We start from the raw sequence: 23421 nt of genomic DNA on the forward strand, positions 1-23421 counted from the left end.
GGAGTGGAGACAGTTGCCCACCTCCTTGCAGAATGCATTTTCACTCAGAGAGTGTAGAAAAGGGTCGATGTCACAGCTCATTCCCAGCAGCAGCATGATAGAGGACTCTCTGATTTATGGGTTATTCCCAGGGACGCATACAGAGTCAGTCATCCAGAACTGCTGGAAGATCATCAACTCAGTGAAAGACGCCTTTTGGTCTGCCTGAAACCTGTTGGTCTTCCAACACAAGATGTCGTTGAGGGAATGCTGCCAACTGGCACATTGCATGCTGCAGGATTACGTGCTGAGGGACGCACTGAGGCTTGGCACAGCCAACACAAGGGCACTGTGGGGAAGGACCACAGTCTAGAGTCCTTCCGTCAATGGGCATTGAAGGGCTGAGACTGAGAAGTCCCTCAAGCAATAGAGGGCGGGGGAGAAAAGACAAGGTGCCACGGTGGTGTCAGTGGTCTAATTAGAGAATTATGAATAAAGTTTATTTTTGGGGAAAAATTGTGGGAACATCAGTCACGATCAGTGTGTGTTGGCTGCAGATTTTTGCCCCAGAACTTGGCACTGGTTAAATCTACCCCTTTGTTCTCTGTCTCTCTTGTTGCTGCCCGCAGCGCGCTCTCTCTCTTATTTTTGTTTTCTCAGACACATTTACAAACTTTTATATAATGCTGGCTCAAATTCAATGTTAATTGAGTTGTGCCTAGGCATAATCCAAAAGTTAGTAATTTTTTTTAACAATTTAACAAATTGTACTGGTAGTCATTCCTCACTTGCCTCCCTTTGTCACACCCCCTGTCCCATCTCCCTCATGCATTCCTGCATCTTCTCCCTTGTACAACTCGGCTCATCAACCCCTCCCTACTCCTTTTCTCCTCTCTGACACACCTCGTCCCCATTGACACTTCCCCACCCCAGATGCACTACAAATATTGTTCATGTAAAACACATTTTTGGTGTAAGATCAGCTAAGAGTAATGTTTAGATCAGGGGTGTCAAACTCAAATTCACGGAGGGCCAAAATTAAAAACTTGGACTAAGTCGAGGGCCGAACTAGATATTTATTGAAAATTTTCAACAACATCTGCATGTTTTCTCTTCTTTCAACATATGTAATGTTAAACTTTTTCTTATTAAAATAAATGTTTAATAATAGTTTTGGATAAACTCTTTCCAGAAGCATTAACAAATGAGAAATAAAATATTCAATAAATAATATTTCTCTATAGAGGATTTGTCAAATGTTGCTAGTATGCTGTCGAATAGTAAAATCTGAGGGCTATTGAGAATGTGGGAGAATAACATGATTCCTGAAACAATCCAATGGGTGACTGATTGTGGGCATGAACTCTAGCAGGGTTATTTGCCATGCCCTTTTTCCATTGGTACAGATATCCTTTGATTTACACACTTTTCAAGTTTTATGCCTAATGAGCTTGTATCCAGGTGCAGGACCATTTTTAACCAGGAATATATTTATCACTGTGACATGAAACTATTGGAAGATCGTTTTATCCTGAGATTAAAGTTCATAATACTTACTCAGGCCTGTGTGCGGGAGGGCGGGGTTTGCGGGCGATCGGGTTGGACAACGACAGTGCAGGGGCATCGGCTCTCGCTGCAGGGCGAGATCTCGGCGGATCAGCGGCCTCGTCACCGTGAGTCGCGGGTCGGCCTGCGGCAGGGAAGGGGAGTGGGCAACGTTCCTGGCGAGGTCAGGCCTCCCCTGAGTTTCTGCCGGCTCCCCCTTGACCTGCTGAGTTTCTGCCGGACCCCCCTTGACCTGCTGAGTTTCTCCCGGACCCCCCTTGACCTGCTGAGTTTCTCCCGGACCCCCCTTGACCTGCTGAGTTTCTCCCGGACCCCCCTTGACCTGCTGAGTTTCTGCCGGACCCCCCTTGACCTGCTGAGTTTCTCCCGGACCTCTCTTGACCTGCTGAGTTTCTCCCGGACCTCTCTTGACCTGCTGAGTTTCTCCCGGATCCCCCTTTGACCTGCTGAGTTTCTCCCGGACCTCCCTTGACCTGCTGAGTTTCTCCCGGACCCCCCTTGACCTGCTGAGTTTCTCCCGGACCCCCCTTGACCTGCTGAGTTTCTCCCGGACCCCTCCCCCTTGACCTGCTGAGTTTCTCCCGGATCCCCCTTTGATCCGCTGAGTTTCTCCCGGATCCCCCTTTGACCTGCTGAGTTTCTCCCGGACCCCCCTTGACCTGCTGAGTTTCTCCCGGACCCCCTTTTCTTTTCGTGCCGGTGTCCCAGGACCTTTCCAGGGCAGTCTCAGCGCTCAGGACCGCGCTGGGATCCCGGTCAGCGGTGGAGGAGCAGATGAGCGCGGCTAATCCCGATCCAGCCCACGCCACTCCCGAGATTGGCAGGGGGTTCCACCCTACCTGCCCGACCAGCCTCGCTCTCCACGTGTACTCCGGGCACCCGCCGCTGGTCCAGTGGGAAGGCGCAGGGCGGCTGGCGCCTCCATCGCCCGGCGGGGAGCCCCAATCTTCCCTCCGGCATCCCGATTCCATCTGCAGCTCCAAGAAACGCTGTGCCACGGAGGTTCCGGGCACTGGGAAGCGGCCTTGGCTTCCCCTGACACCGGCCAGTCCGCGCTGCGGTGGGGGGGTGGGCGGGGGGACACGACAGCGTGTTTATAAAACCACCCACCACTACTTTTCAAGGACCAGGATTTTTCTCTCTCTCTCTCTCTCTCTCACCCTGGAACACAGCGGTTACTGTGCATGCGCTATATTGGCGCGGCGTCCAGCGGGCCACCTCTAATACATTTTTGATATGATCTTGCGGGCCAAATATAATTATATCGCGGGCCAAATTTGGCCTGCGGGCCAGAGTTTGACATGTGTGGTCTAGATGAAACATTAAAGTTCATTCCCTTTCTCTCCCTCCTCCCCCTCTTTTCCTTTCATTATATATCTTAGTAATTTTTGATATTTTAACTTGCCGATATGAATGCATTCATTACTCCCATTCATGTGTTGGGCTAAATATGTGTCACTAGGCGTGTTTAATCAGTACATTCTTTAATCTGGTTTATGTTACAGTTTTGTTTCCAGAATACTTTGACTACTATGTACTGTCTTATAGCACTGGTGCACAGAAGGTTCAGATTTACTGCTCTTCTGCTTGACTTTCATTGCTGCATATGTTCCGTTTGTAATTGCCGTGAACTGTTAATAACCGTTGCAAGGTTTGAGCAAGAAGTGTGAATTGCAATCGCAAAAGATGCGCTTCTGTGTGGTGTAAAATCAATGATAGATGAAAAGACTAAATGGCGTGATTTTCTCAAAAGGCCCATTTATTTCTTCACTAATGCGACAAAACCCAAGCAGAATATGAGCTGGAACTACATTATATATGAAATGTAAATTTTTGAGGGAAAAAAAATTAGATTCCAAAGTGCCACGTTAAGCAGATTTAATGGGATGCCAGGATAATCCAGTCAGACCCAGGATAAAATCATCATGGGGTTTGCCAAAAAAAAAAGCTCTTTCATTGTAAAGAATCTTTCCTCCTTGCCATTCTAACTTCTATTTAAAAGGTCATTTTAGTGGATGGAAATGTTTTATTTCCTTTAAGAAAATATAAATCGACTTTTTCTTTGGCTGGGCCTGTTCACGTTGAGTTAGACATTAAATAAATTTGGCATTCCATTGCAAGGCCTAGACATAAAACAAGAAGCTGTTTGGATAAAAACTGGCTTTTGGACAAGATTTCCATTCATTTTTTAGTTTATGTAGGTGCTCTACCAACATATTTTGTTACAGAATTCCGTGGAATTAAAAAAAACAGTTGGAATGAAAATGTTTACATTTGAACCTAGTTAATTGTTAACTCAGCTCCATTGATTAGGGAAAGAAAATGCCTGAACTCTAGTTTTTGGAGCCATTGATTTCTAAAATGATTTTCATTTGAAGCTGAAGATCAATTCACTTGCTTTCTGTGGCTCAATGTTGATTGAAATATTGTTAATTTAGAACTGTTTGTATCCTTTGCCACAGTTGAACATGTCATTGTAACTCCTTCAGTCAGCTCATTAGGGCTGCATCCATCCATAGCCAGAAAATGACCTAAAAGCATTCTCTTTCCACACTCCCACTATGATCTCCACTGCTCAGTTTCTCCAGGAATTATACTCAGCATCTTTTTGTTTACCATTGGGCACAGCCGTCTGCCGATGGCACCTAGCTCAACCAATACCTCTCAGTCCCTGCATTGTAGTTAAATTTTCAGACTGCTCATCTAACATCCAGAAGCAGAAACTTCTCATAAGTAAAGCTATTTTTTTTGGTTCTTGCCACATACTTTCACTACTGTCTCTATACTGGGAATCCTGAGGCTGCAGGAAGCCAATTGTAACCCTGGTGTCCTGTTTGACATAAAATGAGCTCTGGACGACACATAACCATATATAACCATATACAGCACAGAACAGGCCAGTTTGGCCCTACTAGTCCATGCCGGAACAAATCCCCACCCTCCTAGTCCCATTGACCAGCACCTGGTCCATACCCCTCCAATCCTCCCCCGCCATGTAATTATCCAGTCTTTCCTTAAATGTAAATAACGTCCCTGCTTCAACCACCTCCGCCGGAAGCTTATTCCGCATCCTGACCACCCTTTGCGTGAAGAAATTTCCCCTCATGTTCCCCTTATAATTTTCCCCCTGCAATCTCAATCCATGGCCTCTCGTTGGTTATCCTTATTTTCCAAATCCTTTTACTGCTCTTGCCCCTTTCTATCTTCTGTAGCATCAGAGCTCTCTGAGCGGTCTTGTCCTCCATTTCTGGTCTGATCACCCCTATTTAGTTGCTCCACCATTGACAGTAGTTGTTTCAGCTGCCAATCTTAAACTGCAGAATTCCCTCCCTAAATCCCTGTGCCTATCTTACAAGATGTTCGAAAGCCCAACTCATGGGAAGGTTCTTATTTATCTCCTGATGTTTCTTTGTGTTCTGTTATTAAGTTTTGGGAATGCACTACTTAGTTAAAATATTAAAGATGCTATATAAATTTGAAATTGAGAAGGGGAGAAGAATTAATTAGCTTTTTTTGAAATCAAGGCTTGGCGTCAGTTGAAACATGTTTTTGAACATTAATTCAAAGTAAGGATAGCAGATTAAAAACATTATTAAAAAATCATTAATATGTTATAGCACATTAAATGTGCCTGAGGAATTTATTTTCTGTTCTGTTTGTCCACTCCGACCCTTGCCAAAGAAATATCCACCCGGAGCACGAATAATTCAGATTTGTCATTTCTAATCAGCATTTTCATAATGAAGTTTGAAGTATTATCTCATAGACTTTTGCTTTTAAATGACTTCTGAATCGGGCTAGGAGTCTATCTCCCCCCTCCACCCCTCCCCCTTTTTTTGACTATTTTAGAATTTTAAAACCACATCAATGAATACAATTTCAATAAAACTTCAAAAATTATACATGTGGAATGCATATATCAACCCACCCTCCCTCCACCCACCCTCCCTCCCTCCACCCACCCTCCCTCCCTCCCTCTCAAAATATGCCCTGAAAGTGCTGACTTGGGTTAAAGTTTCACAGGCAATTGGATGTTTTCTGATCATTTTACACAGCTGGCTATTTTGTAAATTGCAGGCCAGTGAAGTTAATCACAACCTTGTTTCTCTGCTCTCTCCTGCTCTGACTGAACCATATTCTCAACTCTTCCTTTTAAACGATGCCCTCGGATCCTGCCAGCTGTTCCAATCAAACTCTTGCAGTCTTTGCTCCCATGTTTCGATGCAGTCAGATCCCAGCATCATTATGTTTTTTGCATTGAACTTAAATGATTTTTCCATTCTGAAGTGTCTCCCTCCCTACCTCCCAGGAGTGGCCGTTCACACAGGAATGACCAAAACTCCAAATATCCCTATCACACCGCAAATTTAGATAGAATACCTGACGTGCGGTATTTAAGGAGGCTGGATTTCCTATTCATTAGCCCATTGTTCACAAATAGCCGGCAGTTCAGTTTAGACTGCAGGCGATCCATGAAAAAAAACTAGGGGTCAAGGAGGTAAAATGTTGGAACTGGAATGAGTCCTTATTCCTGTTCTGATCTTTTTACACAGACCATGTTCTGGAAAATTGGGAATAATTTCCTGGAACGCAGTGACTGTGTATCACTCAGACACACAGGCCATGTTGACCTCATTTGCTTTATTATGCACCTGCCAATACATTGACTTCAAAGCACAAGATCAGAATGCAACAGGCAAATGAGTGCAACAGGCAAATGGAATGTTGGCCCTCATTGCTGGTGGGATTGAATCTGAGAGCAAAGAGGTTCTGCTGCAACTGGTCAGGGTCCTGGTGAAACCACTCCTGGTGTTTTGTATTGTCTGGTCTTGCCTGGAGGCAGTGCAGCAAATTGGGATTAGCCTATGAGGAGAGATTAAATTGTCTAGGACTATACTTAATCAAATTCAGAAGAATGAGGTGATCTTATAGTAACATATAGAATTGCAAATTCCACTCCTAGGTGAGACTAGAACTAGAGGACATGGCTTCAAGATTCGGGGAAGAAGATGTTGGACAGTGATGTAGGGAAGCTGATTTTCCTTGAGAGTAATGAATCTGCCCAAGGAAGCAGTAGATGCTGTATCATTAAATATATTTAAGGCACAGCTAAATTTTTGTCCAGTTGAGCAATTTAAAGGTTACAGGGAAGCGATGGCACCATGATCTTATTAAATACGGTAGCAGGCTTGATGGGTCAGATGGCCTCTAGCTCCTGTTTCTCAAATTGATGCATGTTCTTAGTCCAGTCACTCTTTGGCAGTACTTATGAATTAACAGCACACCATTTATTCTATTTATTTCTCTTTATTCACTTTAAAGCTGTCTGTGTTAGTTGTTCAATTTCAGTTTGGCAAGAAAAGTTCCATGTTTTAACCATTCCAGTATTTCTTACATAGGTGGCTATCTTATGTCCTTAAGCTTTGTACTCTATTCATAATTTTAAATTTAGACATACAGCACGGTAACAGGCCCTTTCAGCCACGAGCTCGTGCCGCTCAATCACACCCAATTAACCTACAACCCTGGTGTGTTTTGAAGGGTGGGAGGAAACCGGAGCACTTGGAGGAAAGCCACGCAGACACAGGAAGAACGTACAAACTCCTAAACAGACAGTGACAGATTTGAACCCTGGTCTCTGGCGCTGTAACAGTGTCGCGCTATCTGCTACACTAACCATGCCACCCTCTAGGAATACTAAGAAGCGTTTTAAAATCTATTCTTTCAAATACCTTTGTAATTTTAATGATAATCATTAGCTCATCTTGCAGGGTGTATACAAAGAAAAAAATCACCAATTCTCAACAAGGATCCCTTCTTTCATGATCCTCTAAGGTGCAGTTTCTCTCAAATATCATGAGGTAGCAGTCCTGCCTTTTTATAAAGTAAAAAAAGCAAAAAGCAATACTGCATCCATGGCCCCAATGTTCCCTTTGCTGTAAACGTATTTGCCACACTCAGGGTTGATCTGGAATGACCAAAACTTCGGTGTGGTAAATCCTCTTCGGTGTGGTAAATCCTCTTCGGTGTGGTAAATCCTCTTCGGTGTGGTAAATCCTCTTCGGTGTGGTAAATCCTCTTCGGTGTGGTAAATCCTCTTCGGTGTGGTAAATCCTCTTCGGTGTGGTAAATCCTCTTCGGTGTGGTAAATCCTCTTCGGTGTGGTAAATCCTCTTCGGTGTGGTAAATCCTCTTCGGTGTGGTAAATCCTCTTCGGTGTGGTAAATCCTCTTCGGTGTGGTAAATCCTCTTCGGTGTGGTAAATCCTCTTCGGTGTGGTAAATCCTCTTCGGTGTGGTAAATCCTCTTCGGTGTGGTAAATCCTCTTCGGTGTGGTAAATCCTCTTCGGTGTGGTAAATCCTCTTCGGTGTGGTAAATCCTCTTCGGTGTGGTAAATCCTCTTCGGTGTGGTAAATCCTCTTCGGTGTGGTAAATCCTCTTCGGTGTGGTAAATCCTCTTCGGTGTGGTAAATCCTCTTCGGTGTGGTAAATCCTCTTCGGTGTGGTAAATCCTCTTCGGTGTGGTAAATCCTCTGTCTTTTTCATTTGTAATGATTTGATTTCAGGCCAGAAGCTTATTTATGGAATTAAACATAATTTCTTAATAAATTAAAATTGCATTAAGAAATGAACCACAACCCAACAGTCCACATGGTAATTTATCTCGAAAAGAGGAGTGGTAATACTTGTGATGTTGCTTTGCTCTTTCCCCTTTCCTGATGTTGGCATTGCTTCAATCACAACCTACTCTCAATCTTAATTTTCTTTCTATGTAATGTTGTGTCCCAAATATTTTGGTCCAATTATTTATGAGAATAAGCTATTTCTATATAAGCATCTCTCTTGTTTGACCCCTCAACTAACTCTGCTCTAATCCACTCTTCATACTAATTCAACTTACTATAATTTTGTTGAGTCTTCAATAGAAAAATCATATCATTTTGGGTCAATTAACGGATCTAAAACTGGTAATATTCACAACTTGGTGACGTTCAGAAACAATTCCCACTCACTGTATCCCTTCCTACTTTAAGAGAAGTGTGATAAGCTTTGCATGTTTCTTCCGAGACGACTTGTATTTATAAATTGGGTGTCACATCCTCTGAACCCCCCCAAACTGTTTAACTGCCAGCCGTGCAATAATGTAAACAAAATGGGTTGCATGGTAGAGTAGCAAGGCTATGACTGCATCAGTGACATGGGTTCAGATCAGTTCTGTCATTCAGGAGTTTGTAGGTTTTATCATCTCTGACAAGACCCATCTGATGGAACACATTGAATCCCGGCATATTTAATGCTGGATGAAAAGACAATTTAAAAATTATACCAATTTCACAATAGTATATTAGTCTACTTTGAGTTCTGGATTTCCCTGATCTGCAGGGTAGGAAAGAATTATATCTGGAGTCAATATGATTTTGTGATGAACAGAAAGCTAGCATTTAATTTTATTCCTATTCTCGCCAGCTGGTCCATAACTACACAGGTGCTTGAATAAAATTCATTCTCATGCTGCGATCTTATTTCTCTCATTGCTTTTAACAGCTGAAGAGTCCGATAGTGATATTTATATGAGATTTATGAAATCCCACAAGTGCTATGACATCGTTCCCACCAGCTCAAAGCTTGTGGTATTTGATACTTCATTGCAAGTAAGATTTTTTCTCTTCATTTGTTCTTTTTGACTGTTTGCACAATTGTTATATTCAGTATAATTAGATTGTTCTGATATGGTTCCAATAATGAGTGCCAAAGTCTTGGGATATAGATTAAATGTGTAATGTTTAGCAATAAATTTTTTCATTTACCATAATTCTCACCTTCAAATATGAAGGCAGACATATATAGCAGTAACAGTAGCCACCTGCATTACACTGTGTTGTTAACTTTAAAGCATTCTAGTTGCTTCATAGCTGCATTGTCAAGCAAATGTTTAAAACTGGGCCACACAATAAGATTAATCCAGGAAAATCCAAGGAATTTAACCATCAAGAAGGAAATTGAGAGCTAAAACCATCCCTCCCTGGTCAAGTTATTGTATGTAACACGGTGTAATGGCTGGTACCAAATTTTGTGCATTTGAGCTCGACTGGAACGATGCTAGTTGAAGAGCAAATCATCTCGTATTTCTATTGGACCTGTACTGATCACTCAAGGTCCCAAAGTGAAGCATAACCAATTAAATACCTTGACATCTATCATTGTTGGAGTTCAGGGAAACATGACAACCAATTTGTGCTCATCAAGGGCTTGCACAAACTAATAAACCAGTGAAATTAAAAAAGGATTATCTTGGCCTCAGAGTAAATGCAGCCATTGCTGCTGCTCTTTTAAATTATACTGTGGGATAATTTATGCAATGTGAAAAGGGAAATTGGTTTGAAGCCAGTGAAATGGTACAGGTTCCAGTTGAATAAATACATTTTGAAATGTTTAATTTCATTTTGATTTCAGTTTTTAATGTATGATGAGCAAAGATTGTTCTTTACCCTTGTAATGGTCTCATTATTTTGTTGAAGTCAGCATTCAAAATGGGACAAATCATATGCCTATTTTTGGTGGTAAACAAGAAAATACACAGATGCTGGGGTCTAGTGCAGAACACTAAATTACCCTTCTGCACCAATCCCAATCTCACTGTCAAACCCACAGGCAAGGGTAGTGCTGTTATAGTCCAGTGTATTGACCTCTACTTTGCTGAGGCTAAATGACAGCTCTCAGACACCTCCTCTTACTTAGCCCTTGAACAGGACCCCACCAAGAAACCTTAGACCACCATTTGCCTCACTATCACTGACCTCCTTATTTCTCCCTTCCACAACCTCTAACTCCAGTTTCCCAACCCCTCACTGCCCGGTTCTACCTCCTACCCAAGATCCACAAACCCAAATGTTCCATTAAAACCCATTCTCCCACCCAGCTAACATTATCATACCTTGACTTCATTTTGTTCCCCTTCCCATCTACATCCAGACACGACATATGCTCACCATCACCTCAACAACTTCCAGTCCCTATTCTATTTCTCCCCCATTTCTCCCCTAAAGAAGGGCTCAAGCCTCTCTGCTTTTTTCTTAATAACAGACTGAACCGGTTCCCCTCCACCACTACCCTCCTCTGCCTGGCAGAATTTGTATAATTTCAATAACTTCTTCCTTGGCTCATCCCACTTTCTCCAAATCAAAGATGTAGCTATGGGTACTTGCATGAGCCCCACTTATGCCTACGTGGAAAAAGCCCACACGGGCAAGACTCCACAACTCATTCTCCATTACCTCCTGCACCCATCATGAGCTCATCAACTTTATACACCTTGCAGACAATGTCCACCCTGACCTTCACTTGGACCATCCCTGGTAACTCTCTCCCATTTCTTAACCTCTCTGACCATTTCTGGAGACAAACTATCTATAAAGATCTTTTATAGACCCACTAAATCCCACAGTTACCTTGAATATACCTCACGATCCTTTCCCCTGTAAGGAATATATCCCTTTAACTCAGGTCCTTTATCTCCTACAGATCTGCTCCTTAGATGAGGCCTTCCATTCCAGACCATTTGAGGTGTCCTCCTTCTTTAGAAAATGTGGCTTCCCCCTTTACTACCATTAGCTCAGCCCTTGCCCACATCTCCTCTATTTCCTGGAAACTCAGCTACCACTACACCAGCCTCTGCATCCAACATAATATTCCCTGCAATTTCCACCCTCGTCCATTCATCCCTTCCCACCAATCATTCCTGTGGTACCTATCTCTGTAAGAGCAATATTTGCTACATTTGCATCCTTGCCTCCCTCATCACTATTCGGAGGTGCAAACAGTTCTTCCAAGTGAAGCACCACTTTACCAGTGAATCTGTAGGGGTCATTTATTGCATCCGGTTTTCCTGATGCGGCCTCTTTCACATCAGGGAGACAGGATATAGTCTGGGAGATCACTTCTTTGACCAATGTAGCTTTGTATGCTGCAACATCAAGGACTTTCCAGTGGCCAACCATTCCAATTCCACACCCCGTTGCACACTGTCTGTCAGTGGCCTCATGAACCTCAAGTTGAGGCCATCCACAAATAGAAAGAACCACACCTTGTATCTGTCTTGGAAGCCTCCAGCCAGAGGGCATCATTATCGACCTCAATTGCTATTAACCCCTTTCCCCAGTCGCTCTCTTTTATTCATTCCTCTCTTTCCCTACCTCCAGCTCCCCACCCCCTTCCCTTCCTTCTCCTGTCAGAGAGCTGCCCTCTCCCTCTATATTTCTCTTCTGTCCTCCCACCTGCATTCCCCTACTACCTCTTGCCTGTAAACCTTTGTTCCTCCCCCTCCCCCTCCACTTTTCATTCTGACGTCGGCTTGGTCTTCAGAAGGGCTCAGGCCAGAAACATTGAATATCTTTTGTTTTGCTTCCATTGGATGCTGTGTGACCTGCTGATTTCTCCAGCACTTTCATGTAATCTTGGTGATTATTTTTGATTTCCTACATGTTTTTCCCATTCTCTTTCTCAGTTACTATTGCATCCTCATTCCAGTTCTACTTGAAAATTGATTTCCTTTCTGCTGGATTTTATTTTCACACAATCTAATCTTTAAGATGCATGGTTTAATTTTGCCCATGGCAAAAGGCAAGTCAGCTGTAGGACACATTGAGCCCTCGATTTAGTGCTCTTCAGTTTCTAACAACTTATTTATTTCTTCAGGTGAAGAAGGCCTTCTTTGCTTTGGTGGCGAATGGTGTTCGAGCTGCCCCACTTTGGGAAAGTAAAAAACAAAGTTTTGTAGGTAAGTAAATGCCGTTGTTGAATATATCTAGTGTTACAAAAGCAAAATATGATAAATGCTGAAACCCTGAAGTAAAAACTTGAATTGCTAGAAATGCTCAGCAGGACCATCAGCAAATGTGAAGAGTAAAACCATGAATGTTTTAGTCAATTACCTTTCAAGAGCATCTGCTCAAATGTGTACAAGATTATTCAAACAGGAAGATGTATATACAACTCCAATTATCCAAAATGGATAAATGTTTTTTTCAGAGAACTGGTCATTTTTTAAAAACAGCCCAGTAGCAACAGCAAATCACTTGTAAGAGTGTTTAAACAACAAACAAGGGAAGGCTTTTATGACCCCACCGAGGCCCTGCTCATGTCAGGAGCCTGAGGTCCGCACTGTGCCAAGAGCCTGATGTCCGTGCTGCCGCCGGGAGCCCTAGGTCCGCCGCTAGGAGCCTGAGATCCGCACTGTTGGCAGGAGCCCAACATCCCTGGTCAGTTCAGCTCCAAATAAATTTTGGATCTACGAGGATTTTGGAGAATCTGATTTTGGATAATCGGGGTTGTACTGTATAAGCAGTCTTGTTAATCAGAAACCATTTTGACAGCTTGAATGAGCTGTTTGTATACTTTGAGATTTGTGGGAAATGCAGAACAAAAATGACTGGACCTGTCGTGCTTGAAGCTCACATTTGCTGCAGGATTTGTCCTCTTATATTCATCAATGTTGATAGCCTTGATTAATTGTATGATCATTATAGCTGCATTAACATATCAAAGGACCTGCATAATTGGAAAAAAATAAGCAGGTGGATTTTTTTTTTGCAACTTCTATGTTATCATAATAACTTGCTTTTTTAAAATAATGTAATAGGTAATTGGATGTTTCTTTTGATCAAAACGTGACGGTCACCTTGCTAAAAATGATTACGATTTGATGCAAGTTTATTGTCATCAGATTGTATAAATACAACCCGATAAAACAGTGTTCACTGCTCCTTGGTGCAAAGCATGCTGACACACAACCAGGCATAGCACACATGCAGACAAACAATACATTTGCAGGAAAAGTATTTCATCAATAAATAAATAAATAAATATTGCTTTCTACCATGTGGGAGTCTCGGATGGTTATTGTGAGCAGTTCCTCTGGTCGAGTGGGAAGAAACTGTTCCTCAGCCTGGTGGTGCTGGCTTTGATACTCCTGCATCTCTTCATCTAATGCAGTGGTTCCCAACCTTTTACTTTCCACGCACATACCACTTTAAATATTCCCTATGCCATGAGTGTTCTGTGATTAATAAGGGATTGCTTAAGGTGGTATGTGGGTGGAAAGAAAAAGTTTGAAAACCCCTGTTTTAATCATTCCAAATTGATTTGTTATGTGCACAGTTTCATAACTCCAAAGGAAATGGGCCAATGACAATTTTTCTCAAGCAAAATATTTCAGTAACAATTGGGTCTAGAGCAGTGATTCTCAACCTTCCCTTCCTACTCACATACCACCTTAAGCAATCCCTTACCAATCACAGAACACTTATGGCAGAGGGAATACTTAAAGTGGTATGTAAGTGGAAAGTAAAAGGTTGGGAACCACTGATCTAATGTGTATGCGACTGTGTTCTGCTGCATTTGCCCTGAGTAATATTCTGTTTTTTGTGGAAGAAATTTCTGTTGTTTCTGTTTTCTCTGGTGTTAATACAGAGTTAGTTTTTGGAGTCCGTTGACTTTGTTTCTTGTACAGTGGACTACTGAGAATCATGGTCTATATCCCACTTCTTAATTCCTTGGCTAATGCAATGTTGTTAATGAAAGAGAACAAAGGAATACTGCAGATAAGTACATTGGTTAGATGGCGAATCTTGTACCTGGAACTGTCGTTGGTTTTGATCACTCTGCCACCCCATTGCAAATTTTTTTAATTAAAAGATGATGCTATAATATGCCCAACCTAATCTCTCTTCAACTTCTGATGTTCTTTTTCAGTTAAATGCATTTCCTGTAAAAATGCAACATCAACCTTCAACTTTTTAAAATAGGCTAACGGGTTATTAAGCCCATTAAAATTAAAAGTTGCAAAATTCAAATTAGCCTTATCTCCAAGGGAGATCCTTGGAGATAAGGCGCCCCACACGGCTCACAAAATTTAAAAACTCCTTGAAAGACAGAAAAGTAAAGAAACCCCATAATATAAAAAAACTCCAAAAAATAAGATCTACAACAATATAAGTGTAGTACCCCCCTCAATTACACGGGGGTGACTAACGCCACAAGTGGCCGACGACTTCGGAAGAGTTGGCAGTTGAACCATCCCCTCCAAGCAGAACAAACAGTAAAAAAAATACATTCAGATCAAGTATGGTAAACTGCTTCTAGTACACAGTTGACTTGATAATTGTCATCAGTATCAATCAGTTGTTGCGTCTCCATCTCTCTTTTCTTGATTTTCCTCCCCCCCTTTCAGGAACCACCACAGGTTGTTAAAAAGACTGATCTCCCATTGCAAATTTTACTTCATGTGGTACTTGTGAGTGGCATTATTTTTCCTATCTCCACATAAAGTAGTTTAAGGAATCCTCTCAATTTTCCCTTGTGGGTTTCTTCATAAGTCGTTGTCAGGGCTTTATTCACTTTGTTCCAGAAGTTGAAAAGATTAATCAGGGCGTTGTATAAATTAGACATAATCTAATTGATTGGTAAGGCTGAAAAGCCAAATCCTGTTCCTGTGTACACACACTATTTTTTATTTTTATTTTGCTTTGTTATTGAATTGATTGGGAGCCTGACATATAAGGAAGCTAACATGGTTTGCTTCACTCAAATTTTACATGATTGCTGTGAGCGCGTGTTAATAATTTCACCATCTTTTTAAACAATACAGTAGAAGCTGATTCTGGCCATTGAGACCCGTGTTGCCCAATTACCCCCAGTTAACCACCAACCCCATCCTGTTTTTTGGAAGGTGTGAGTAAACCAGAGCACCTGGCGAAAGCCCACACAGGTCATAGGGAAAACATACAAACTCCTTATATACACCCACCAGATTCAAACCTGGGTCACTGGTGCTGTAATAGCGTTGAGCTAGGCACGACCGTCCCTTCGCAAAGCCATGCTAACTATTCATGAGTAGACTGTACTTATCGCAATGCTCATAGACCCTAGCCTTAAGAATCCTCTCCAATAGTTTGCACACCAGTAACATAAGGCTCATGGGTCTACAATTCCCAGGATTCTTCCCATTAACATTTTTAAACAAGGGGACTACATTTGCCATTCTCCAATCCTCCGGCACCTCCCCTGTGGCCAAAGAGGACTTGTAGATTAGAGCGACGTCTCCAGCTATCTCTTTCTCACTTTCCACAGCAACCTGGAGTATATGGCATCCAGCCCCAGGGACATCAATCTTGATGATTTTAAGAAGATCCATACTTCCTCTTCCTTAATCTCCACATTGTCCATTCAGACCTCACCCTGATCAAGGTCCTTTTTTCTTGTGAATACTGAAACAAAGTATTCATCTACAACCTCCCCAACCTCCTCCACCTCCAGGCACATATTGCCTTCTTTATCCTTTAGCGACCCCACCTTCATTCTTATCATCCTTCTGTTCTTCATATATGCATAGAACACCTTATCCTTAATCGTACATGCTAAGGCCTTCTCATGCCCCCTTTGAACTCTCTTCTTTGGCTTGGCTTCGCGGACGAAGATTTATGGAGGGGGTAAATGTCCATGTCAGCTACAGGCTCGTTTGTGGCTGACAAGTGCGATGATGAACTCTCTTAAGTCCTTTCTAAAGCTCTTTCCTGGCTATCATATAACTTTCATGAATCTTTCCTGTTTCCTGCTTCCATCTTCCTCTTGACCAGCTGCCTCACCTGCTTTGTCAATCATGGTTCCCTTTTCCTACCATCTTTTCCCTGTCCCAGTAGGACAAACCTATCCTGAACCTTGCACAAGTGGTCCCTAAACTTCCTCCACATTAGTTCTGTGCCTTCACCCTTGAACATCTTTTTCCAATTTATTCTCGCTGGTTCCTGCCTCATCCCATCATAACTAGCCCTTCCCCATTTTGTCTGCTTTTATCAGTAGCCATGCTAAAGCTCAGGGAGTTGTGGTCACTCTCATCAAAATGCTCCCCCACCGAGAGGTCTACCACCTGACCATGTTCATAACTCAGAATTAGATCCAGCATGGCCTCTCCTCTTGTTGGTCACATACTGTGTCAGGAATCCTTCTTGAACACACCTGACTAAATTCAGCAGCATTAATCCTTCTTGCGGTCAATATTGGGGAAGTTGAAATCACCCATATCGACAACCTTGTATTTCTTGCACCATTCCAAAATCTGCCTGCTTATCTGCTTCTTGGAGTCCCGAGGGCTATTTGGAGGCCGAGACTACTCCCAGCACAGTTATAGCTTCCTTCCTAACATCCTCCCTTTCTAGAGCTGTAATACTATCCCTGACCAGTAATGCTACTTTCCCCCCCCTCCCCACCCTCCTTTTCAACACCCCATCCTATTCTTTTTAAAACACCTAAACCCAGGCACCTGCATCAGCAAATCCTGCCCTTCCTCCAGCCAAGTCTGATGGCCACAACATCGTAGTACCACAAACGGATCCATGATCTAAGTTTATCCCCTTTATTCCTAATACTTCTAGCATTGAAATAGACCCATTTCAAACCCTCTAACTGGCTACGTTTATGTTTTGTCCTCTGCCTGTCCTTCCTCACATCATGCTTTTATCCTTGTGCTCTATTCTCTGCCCTCACATTCTGGTTCCCACCCCCCTGCCAAACTAGTTTAAACCCTCCCCAACAGGTCTAGCAAACCTGCCTCCAGGATATTGGTCCTTTTCCAGTTCAGGTGCAGACCATTATTTTTGCCCAGAAGAGATCCCAATGATCCATAAATTTGAACCCCTGCCCACTGCACCAACTCTTCAGCCAAGCATTCATCTGCCACAACTTCCTATTCCTACCCTCTCTGGTGTGTGGCATAGGCAGCATTCCTGAAATTACCACCCTTAATGTCCTGCTTTTTAACTTCTTTACAAAATCCCTATATTCCCTCTTCAGGACCTCATCACTAATCCTCTCTGTGCCATTGATCCCCATGGACCACAACATCTGGCTGCTCATCCTCCTTTCCAGAATGCTGTGAGCTCAGTTAGAGACATCCCTGATAGCAAAAGGATCTGTTTCCTCCTGTTTGAGAGATGATTTCTTCATGGGTCCGTAAATCATGTGCACAAATCATTACAAATAAATACTCAAAAACTGATAAGATTGATTGTCTTTCTAGGCTAATTATATTGGGGTGCTAGAGCTGTTGTGACTGATTTGCATTTCAATGTCTATAGGCTTGAAATTTCAGAACTTTTTAAAAAAAAAAAAATGTCTTCCAGGGCCTTCCTAGGAAATTGGTCGTTAATTTTTTTCCCCCAATCCATAATTGTCAACCATTCAGAATTTATTTTTTTTCCTCATTTCACTCCTGATTGATTTGGTGGTGAAATATGGAAGGCCCTGCAAGGGAGGTTGGTCAAGAAAGTTCAGTCATTTGGCATCCAGGATGAGGTGGTAAATTGAATTAGACATTAGCTTCGAGGGAGAAGCCTTAGAGTGGTAGTAGAGGATTGCCTCTCTGATTGGAGGCCTGTGGCTAGTGGTGTGCTTCAAGGATTGGTGTCTGCCATCTATATCAATGACGTAGATCATAATGTGGTAAAATTGGATCAACAAATTTGCATATGGAAGTAAGATCGGGGGTGATAGTGAGGAAGGCTCTCAAACCTTCCAGTGGGATCTGGCCCAGCTATAAAAATGGGCTGGAAAATGGCAGATGAAATTTAATGCAGACAAATGCGAAGTGTTGCACTATAGGAGAACAAACCAATGTAGGGCAAAACCAGTAAATGATAGGGCACTGTGGAGTGTGGCAGGATAGAGGATTACCATTATATAATTCCTTGAAAATGACATCACAGGTAGATAGGGTAGTAAAGCAAGCTTTTGGGACATCGACAGCAAAGATAACAATACGATTGAAAAAGTGCAAGAGAAAATTTATAGGTTTGTTGCTGGGACTTGAGGAGCTGATTTATAGGGAAAGGTTGAATAAGTTGGAACTTTACATCCTGGAGTGTCAGAGAATGACGAGAAATTTGATAGAAGTATATACACTTATGAAGAGTATAGGAAGAGTAAATGCAAAAGAAGCTTTTTCCACTGAAGTTGGGCAAGACAAGAATGAGATGACAGGTTAAGGGTGGAAGATGAAATATTTAAAGGGAACATTAAGGGGACCACCTTCACTCTGAGGGTGAATGAGTGGAAGTGGTGGATGCAGGTATGATTTTGACATTTAAGAGAAGATCACATGGGTACATGGATGGGAAGGGTATAGAAGGCTATGGTCTGGGTGAAAGTGGATGGGACTAGGCAGAAAAGGTTGCTTGGCATGGACTAGATGGACCAAATGGCCTGTTTTTGTGATGTAGCATTCTATGGTTTTCCCCTTCTGTATTTCTGTGATCTGACTTACCTGAATTGACCTGCCATTTGGAAATTGAGGCAAGCAGTAAGCACCCTTTAGAGGTAGGGGAAGCTTGACTGGGTCTATGGACCAGATGTGACCCAGTTCTAATGACAGATAATTTGTTGGAAACAAACCATATACCTGTAAATGCAACCTGTGGCTTGGTGGGAGGAAGCTGGTTATTGAGGGAATGGATGTATTCGAGTCAAGTTTATTGTCATCTGTACAAGTACAACCCATCGAAACAGTCTTCTCCGGTCCTCGGTACAAAGCACGCAGACACACAACCAGACATAACACACATACAGACAAACAATACATACGCAGGACAAGTATTCGTATACAGGTTTACCCTGCTTTACAAAAATAGAGCATTTCTGTGAAACCTTTTATAAACCAAAATGGCGTGAAGTGAAAATCCATTCACTACTATTGAAGGCTATTTTCGTAAAAGCAAAAGCCCATTCCAATTTCTTTCAGATAATAAATACAGGTTTCTTCATAAAAGTGAATTTTCGTAAAGCGAGTATTTGTAAAGCAGGGTATACCTGCATACAAATAAATAAATAACTAGATATTGTTTTGTAAATGTGAGAGTCCCAAATGGTTAGTGTGAGCATTTCCTCTTAGATGCTGAAAGAAATAATTCTCCACAGCATCTTTAATAACTGTCAGTTAGCTGCTTTAAGATCCAGTGGTTAGACTATCCTGGAGGGTGGGGAGGGTGGAATCAGCAAACTTCAATTTTTTAAAAACCTAATCTCTGAATGGTAATATTGTCTCTCCTCTACATAGATGAATTTGTTAAATGTTAACTATTGTTCTTAGGAAAAGGTGTATGCCATTCATCACCTTCACCCAAGATTTATAATAGAAATTTTGGAATCATAAAAAAATTCATAGCATAAGAGGCCATTTGGACCATTATGTCTGTGCTGACCAGAAGGGAGCAAGTTGCATTGTTTTCTCTTTCCATTTCACAATCTATGGCCCTACAGATTCTTCAGCTGCAGATTTAAATGCTTAATGTATTTAAACCATGAGGATTCCTTCCTTTGCCGCCCTTTTTTGGTGAGTGAATTCTCGGCTCCCACTGGGCAAATTTTTCCTCAAATTCCCTCCTAAACTTTAACTAATTATCTTAAATTTGTATCTTCTCTGCTGAAGAAGTAATTTGCTTCCTCCCTGCTCTGTATTTAAAATGTGATAAAATAACTATAATGGAAAGAAATATTTGGTAATTACCAAATATTACCATGTTCTTTAAATTGTGTTGAACTGTATAGAATATTCAATTTACATGGTTGTGTTGAAAGCTCACTAATATTGAAGTTGAAGAATCACTCCAGCATTTGAAAAGATAGACAGGATTGAAGTTTGCGTGATGGGGAAGGATTGAAGTTTGCCTGATAGGGAAGGATTGAAGTTTGCGTGATGGGGAAGGATTGAAGTTTGCGTGATGGGGAAGGATTGAAGTTTGCGTGATGGGGAAGGATTGAAGTTTGCGTGATGGGGAAGGATTGAAGTTTGCGTGATGGGGAAGGATTGAAGTTTGCGTGATGGGGAAGGATTGAAGTTTGCGTGATGGGGAAGGATTGAAGTTTGCGTGATGGGGAAGGATTGAAGTTTGCGTGATGGGGAAGGATTGAAGTTTGCGTGATGGGGAAGGATTGAAGTTTGCGTGATGGGGAAGGATTGAAGTTTGCGTGATGGGGAAGGATTGAAGTTTGCGTGATGGGGAAGGATTGAAGTTTGCGTGATGGGGAAGGATTGAAGTTTGCGTGATGGGGAAGGATTGAAGTTTGCGTGATGGGGAAGGATTGAAGTTTGCGTGATGGGGAAGGATTGAAGTTTGCGTGATGGGGAAGGATTGAAGTTTGCGTGATGGGGAAGGATTGAAGTTTGCGTGATGGGGAAGGATTGAAGTTTGCGTGATGGGGAAGGATTGAAGTTTGCGTGATGGGGAAGGATTGAAGTTTGCGTGATGGGGAAGGATTGAAGTTTGCGTGATGGGGAAGGATTGAAGTTTGCGTGATGGGGAAGGATTGAAGTTTGCGTGATGGGGAAGGATTGAAGTTTGCGTGATGGGGAAGGATTGAAGTTTGCGTGATGGGGAAGGATTGAAGTTTGCGTGATGGGGAAGGATTGAAGTTTGCGTGATGGGGAAGGATTGAAGTTTGCGTGATGGGGAAGGATTGAAGTTTGCGTGATGGGGAAGGATTGAAGTTTGCGTGATGGGGAAGGATTGAAGTTTGCGTGATGGGGAAGGATTGAAGTTTGCGTGATGGGGAAGGATTGAAGTTTGCGTGATGGGGAAGGATTGAAGTTTGCGTGATGGGGAAGATTTGAAAAGCACCACTAAAGCACTTCTGCTTTCTCCATCCTTCCCCTATTTCAACACAACTCAAATTCCATTATTTTCCACGATTTTGATGAAGGTTTAATTATTTTTTCTTCTTCGCAGATGCTGAAATGCTTCGTCTTTCCTGTAATTTTCTGTTTTTGTTTCAGATTACCTTTAAAAAAATACTAAATTGTCATTTGTTCTTTGAGAAAACCTACAAATTCCTCCATGAAATGGCTATTGTGGCTACTGAAAAGCCTGGACAATGTAAGCCAGTTCATTCTAATTTTTGTATGATTTTATTTCTTTTTATTATTCAATTCTGACTTGCTGTGGTTCCTCATTAAATGGCTGCAGTTTTGTTACTTCAACCAATAACTTTTGAAGAATAAATTCTATGCAGTATTGCATAGGGTATAAATGTAGAAAGGCTGTTTGCTCATCTAATCTGTGCTGGTGCTTTTGTGGTCCAGGAAATCCCTCTCTTTTCCACTACCCTACCTTTTCATCCCTTTTTTCCCTTTAATTAGTTAATTTCAGATAAAGTAAATGTTTTTCTCTCAGCCCTGTTATGTGGTACCAAGTTCAAACCTTTCTCTTAAAAGAGGGAGTGTCTACTGAGTCAGTGTGGGTGGAAGTCAGAAATAGGAAGTGAGCAATCACTGAACTGAGAGTAGTCTATAGGCCTCCAAATAGCCCTCGGGTTACTGAGGAACAGATAAGAAGTCTGATTTTGGAATGGTGCAGAAATTACCACCATTGACCACCTTTGGGCAGCTGAAAGACCGGATTTGATCACAGAACATCAGGTTGGCCACCAAGGGCAAGGTGTACAGGGCCATTGTCATATCAGCCTTGCTATATAGATGTGAGACATGGTGCCCATATCAGTGTCACTAACGTCAGCTTGACCAAATGTAGCAGCAGCACCTATGTTCTCTGATGAAGATCACCTAGCGAGACAAGGTCTCCAATATCGAGGTCCTTTCTCGAGCCAGAATGCCAGCAGTTTCAACCTTGGTGATGTCAGCCCAACTGCGCTGGGCAGGACGTGTTGTCAGAATACCTGACTGAAGACTGTCCAAGGACATCTTGTACGGCCAACTGTCCACTGGCTCTCTAAAATGAGGAGGCCACCGACTACGGTACAAGGATGTTCAGCACTGGAGCCTCAAGAAAGCTGGCAATGCCCCATCAATGTGGGAGGATCTGGCTCAAGTCTGCTCTCAGTGGAGGGATGCCATCGGAAAGGTGCGGACGCTGCCGAGAATAAGCTCAAAGAGGCAAAAGAGGAATGGCAGAGGAAGTGCCACAACAGAGCTTCTGCCCCTGTTGCCCCTCCAGGCCTCGCCTGCCAAGTATGTGGCCAGCAGGGCCTGTCAAGGATCAGCCTTTACAGCCCCTCCAGGATGTACATATCAAACCTTGAAAGAAACCATCATCAACTTACAGGATGGATAGCAGAGGAGGAAAAGGCACCTCTGGACTACTCCAGCATCTACTGTCTATTGTCTATTGACTGCAAGAGGGATAGTAGGTGCATAAATCATCAGGTTTATCCAAGAAGGATTCTCCCTCAGCTTCAGCATAGTTCCACACAAGGATAAAAGCAAACAGAATGGGAAAGTGTTTAATTGGGGAAGGGCTAATTATGATGGGATGAGGCAGGAACTAGCGAGAGTAATTTTTTTTTGAATATTTTATTTAAAATGAAAATCATGATACATATAATCAAAAAAGATAAACATTACAAACATAATAAAAATATACACACACACACACACACACACACACACACACACACACACACACACACACACAAACCCCTCCCTACCACCCTATCCCCTACTTCCCTCCAATCCATCCCCCTATATCAATCCCATGCCTCCTGCCCATATCTACCCTTAAAGAAAGAAAAGAAAAAAGGAAAAGAAGATATAAACCACAATAACATATATAACATAATTAAGTACTGTTACGGAGTCCAGAGGACCCCAAAACCCATGCACCACGACAAAGGGTTACCTAAAGAAAAGTTGCTTTTAATTATCTTTGGACATGAAAACAGAATCAAACTTTAACTTGTACGATCCCCCCCTCTTATTCTAAGTGCACGTATGTGTAATGTGTATATAAGTGGAGAAAAGTTCTTTGGTTCACAGTCCAATGTCACTGGTTGCAGGCAATTCTTGTACTGTGCACAGAAGTTAGCTTTAATAAAAT

The 23421-nt window shown here is 42.3% G+C and overlaps 1 protein-coding gene across 7 annotated transcripts in view; it reads left to right on the top strand.

The window, feature by feature from the left end:
- LOC138751903 (5'-AMP-activated protein kinase subunit gamma-2-like) overlaps positions 1–23421 on the top strand; it is a 621068-nt gene that overhangs the window by 512080 nt on the left and 85567 nt on the right. For all 7 annotated transcript variants that reach the window (XM_069914838.1, XM_069914837.1, XM_069914836.1 and 4 more), the window contains 2 exons: positions 9092–9198; positions 12242–12323. In XM_069914838.1, the coding sequence (XP_069770939.1) occupies positions 9092–9198; positions 12242–12323 (189 nt within the window). The remainder of the gene's footprint in view (positions 1–9091; positions 9199–12241; positions 12324–23421) is intronic.

Source organism: Narcine bancroftii, chromosome 1 (genome assembly GCF_036971445.1).
Source record: "Narcine bancroftii isolate sNarBan1 chromosome 1, sNarBan1.hap1, whole genome shotgun sequence".
Lineage (NCBI taxonomy): Eukaryota > Metazoa > Chordata > Chondrichthyes > Torpediniformes > Narcinidae > Narcine > Narcine bancroftii.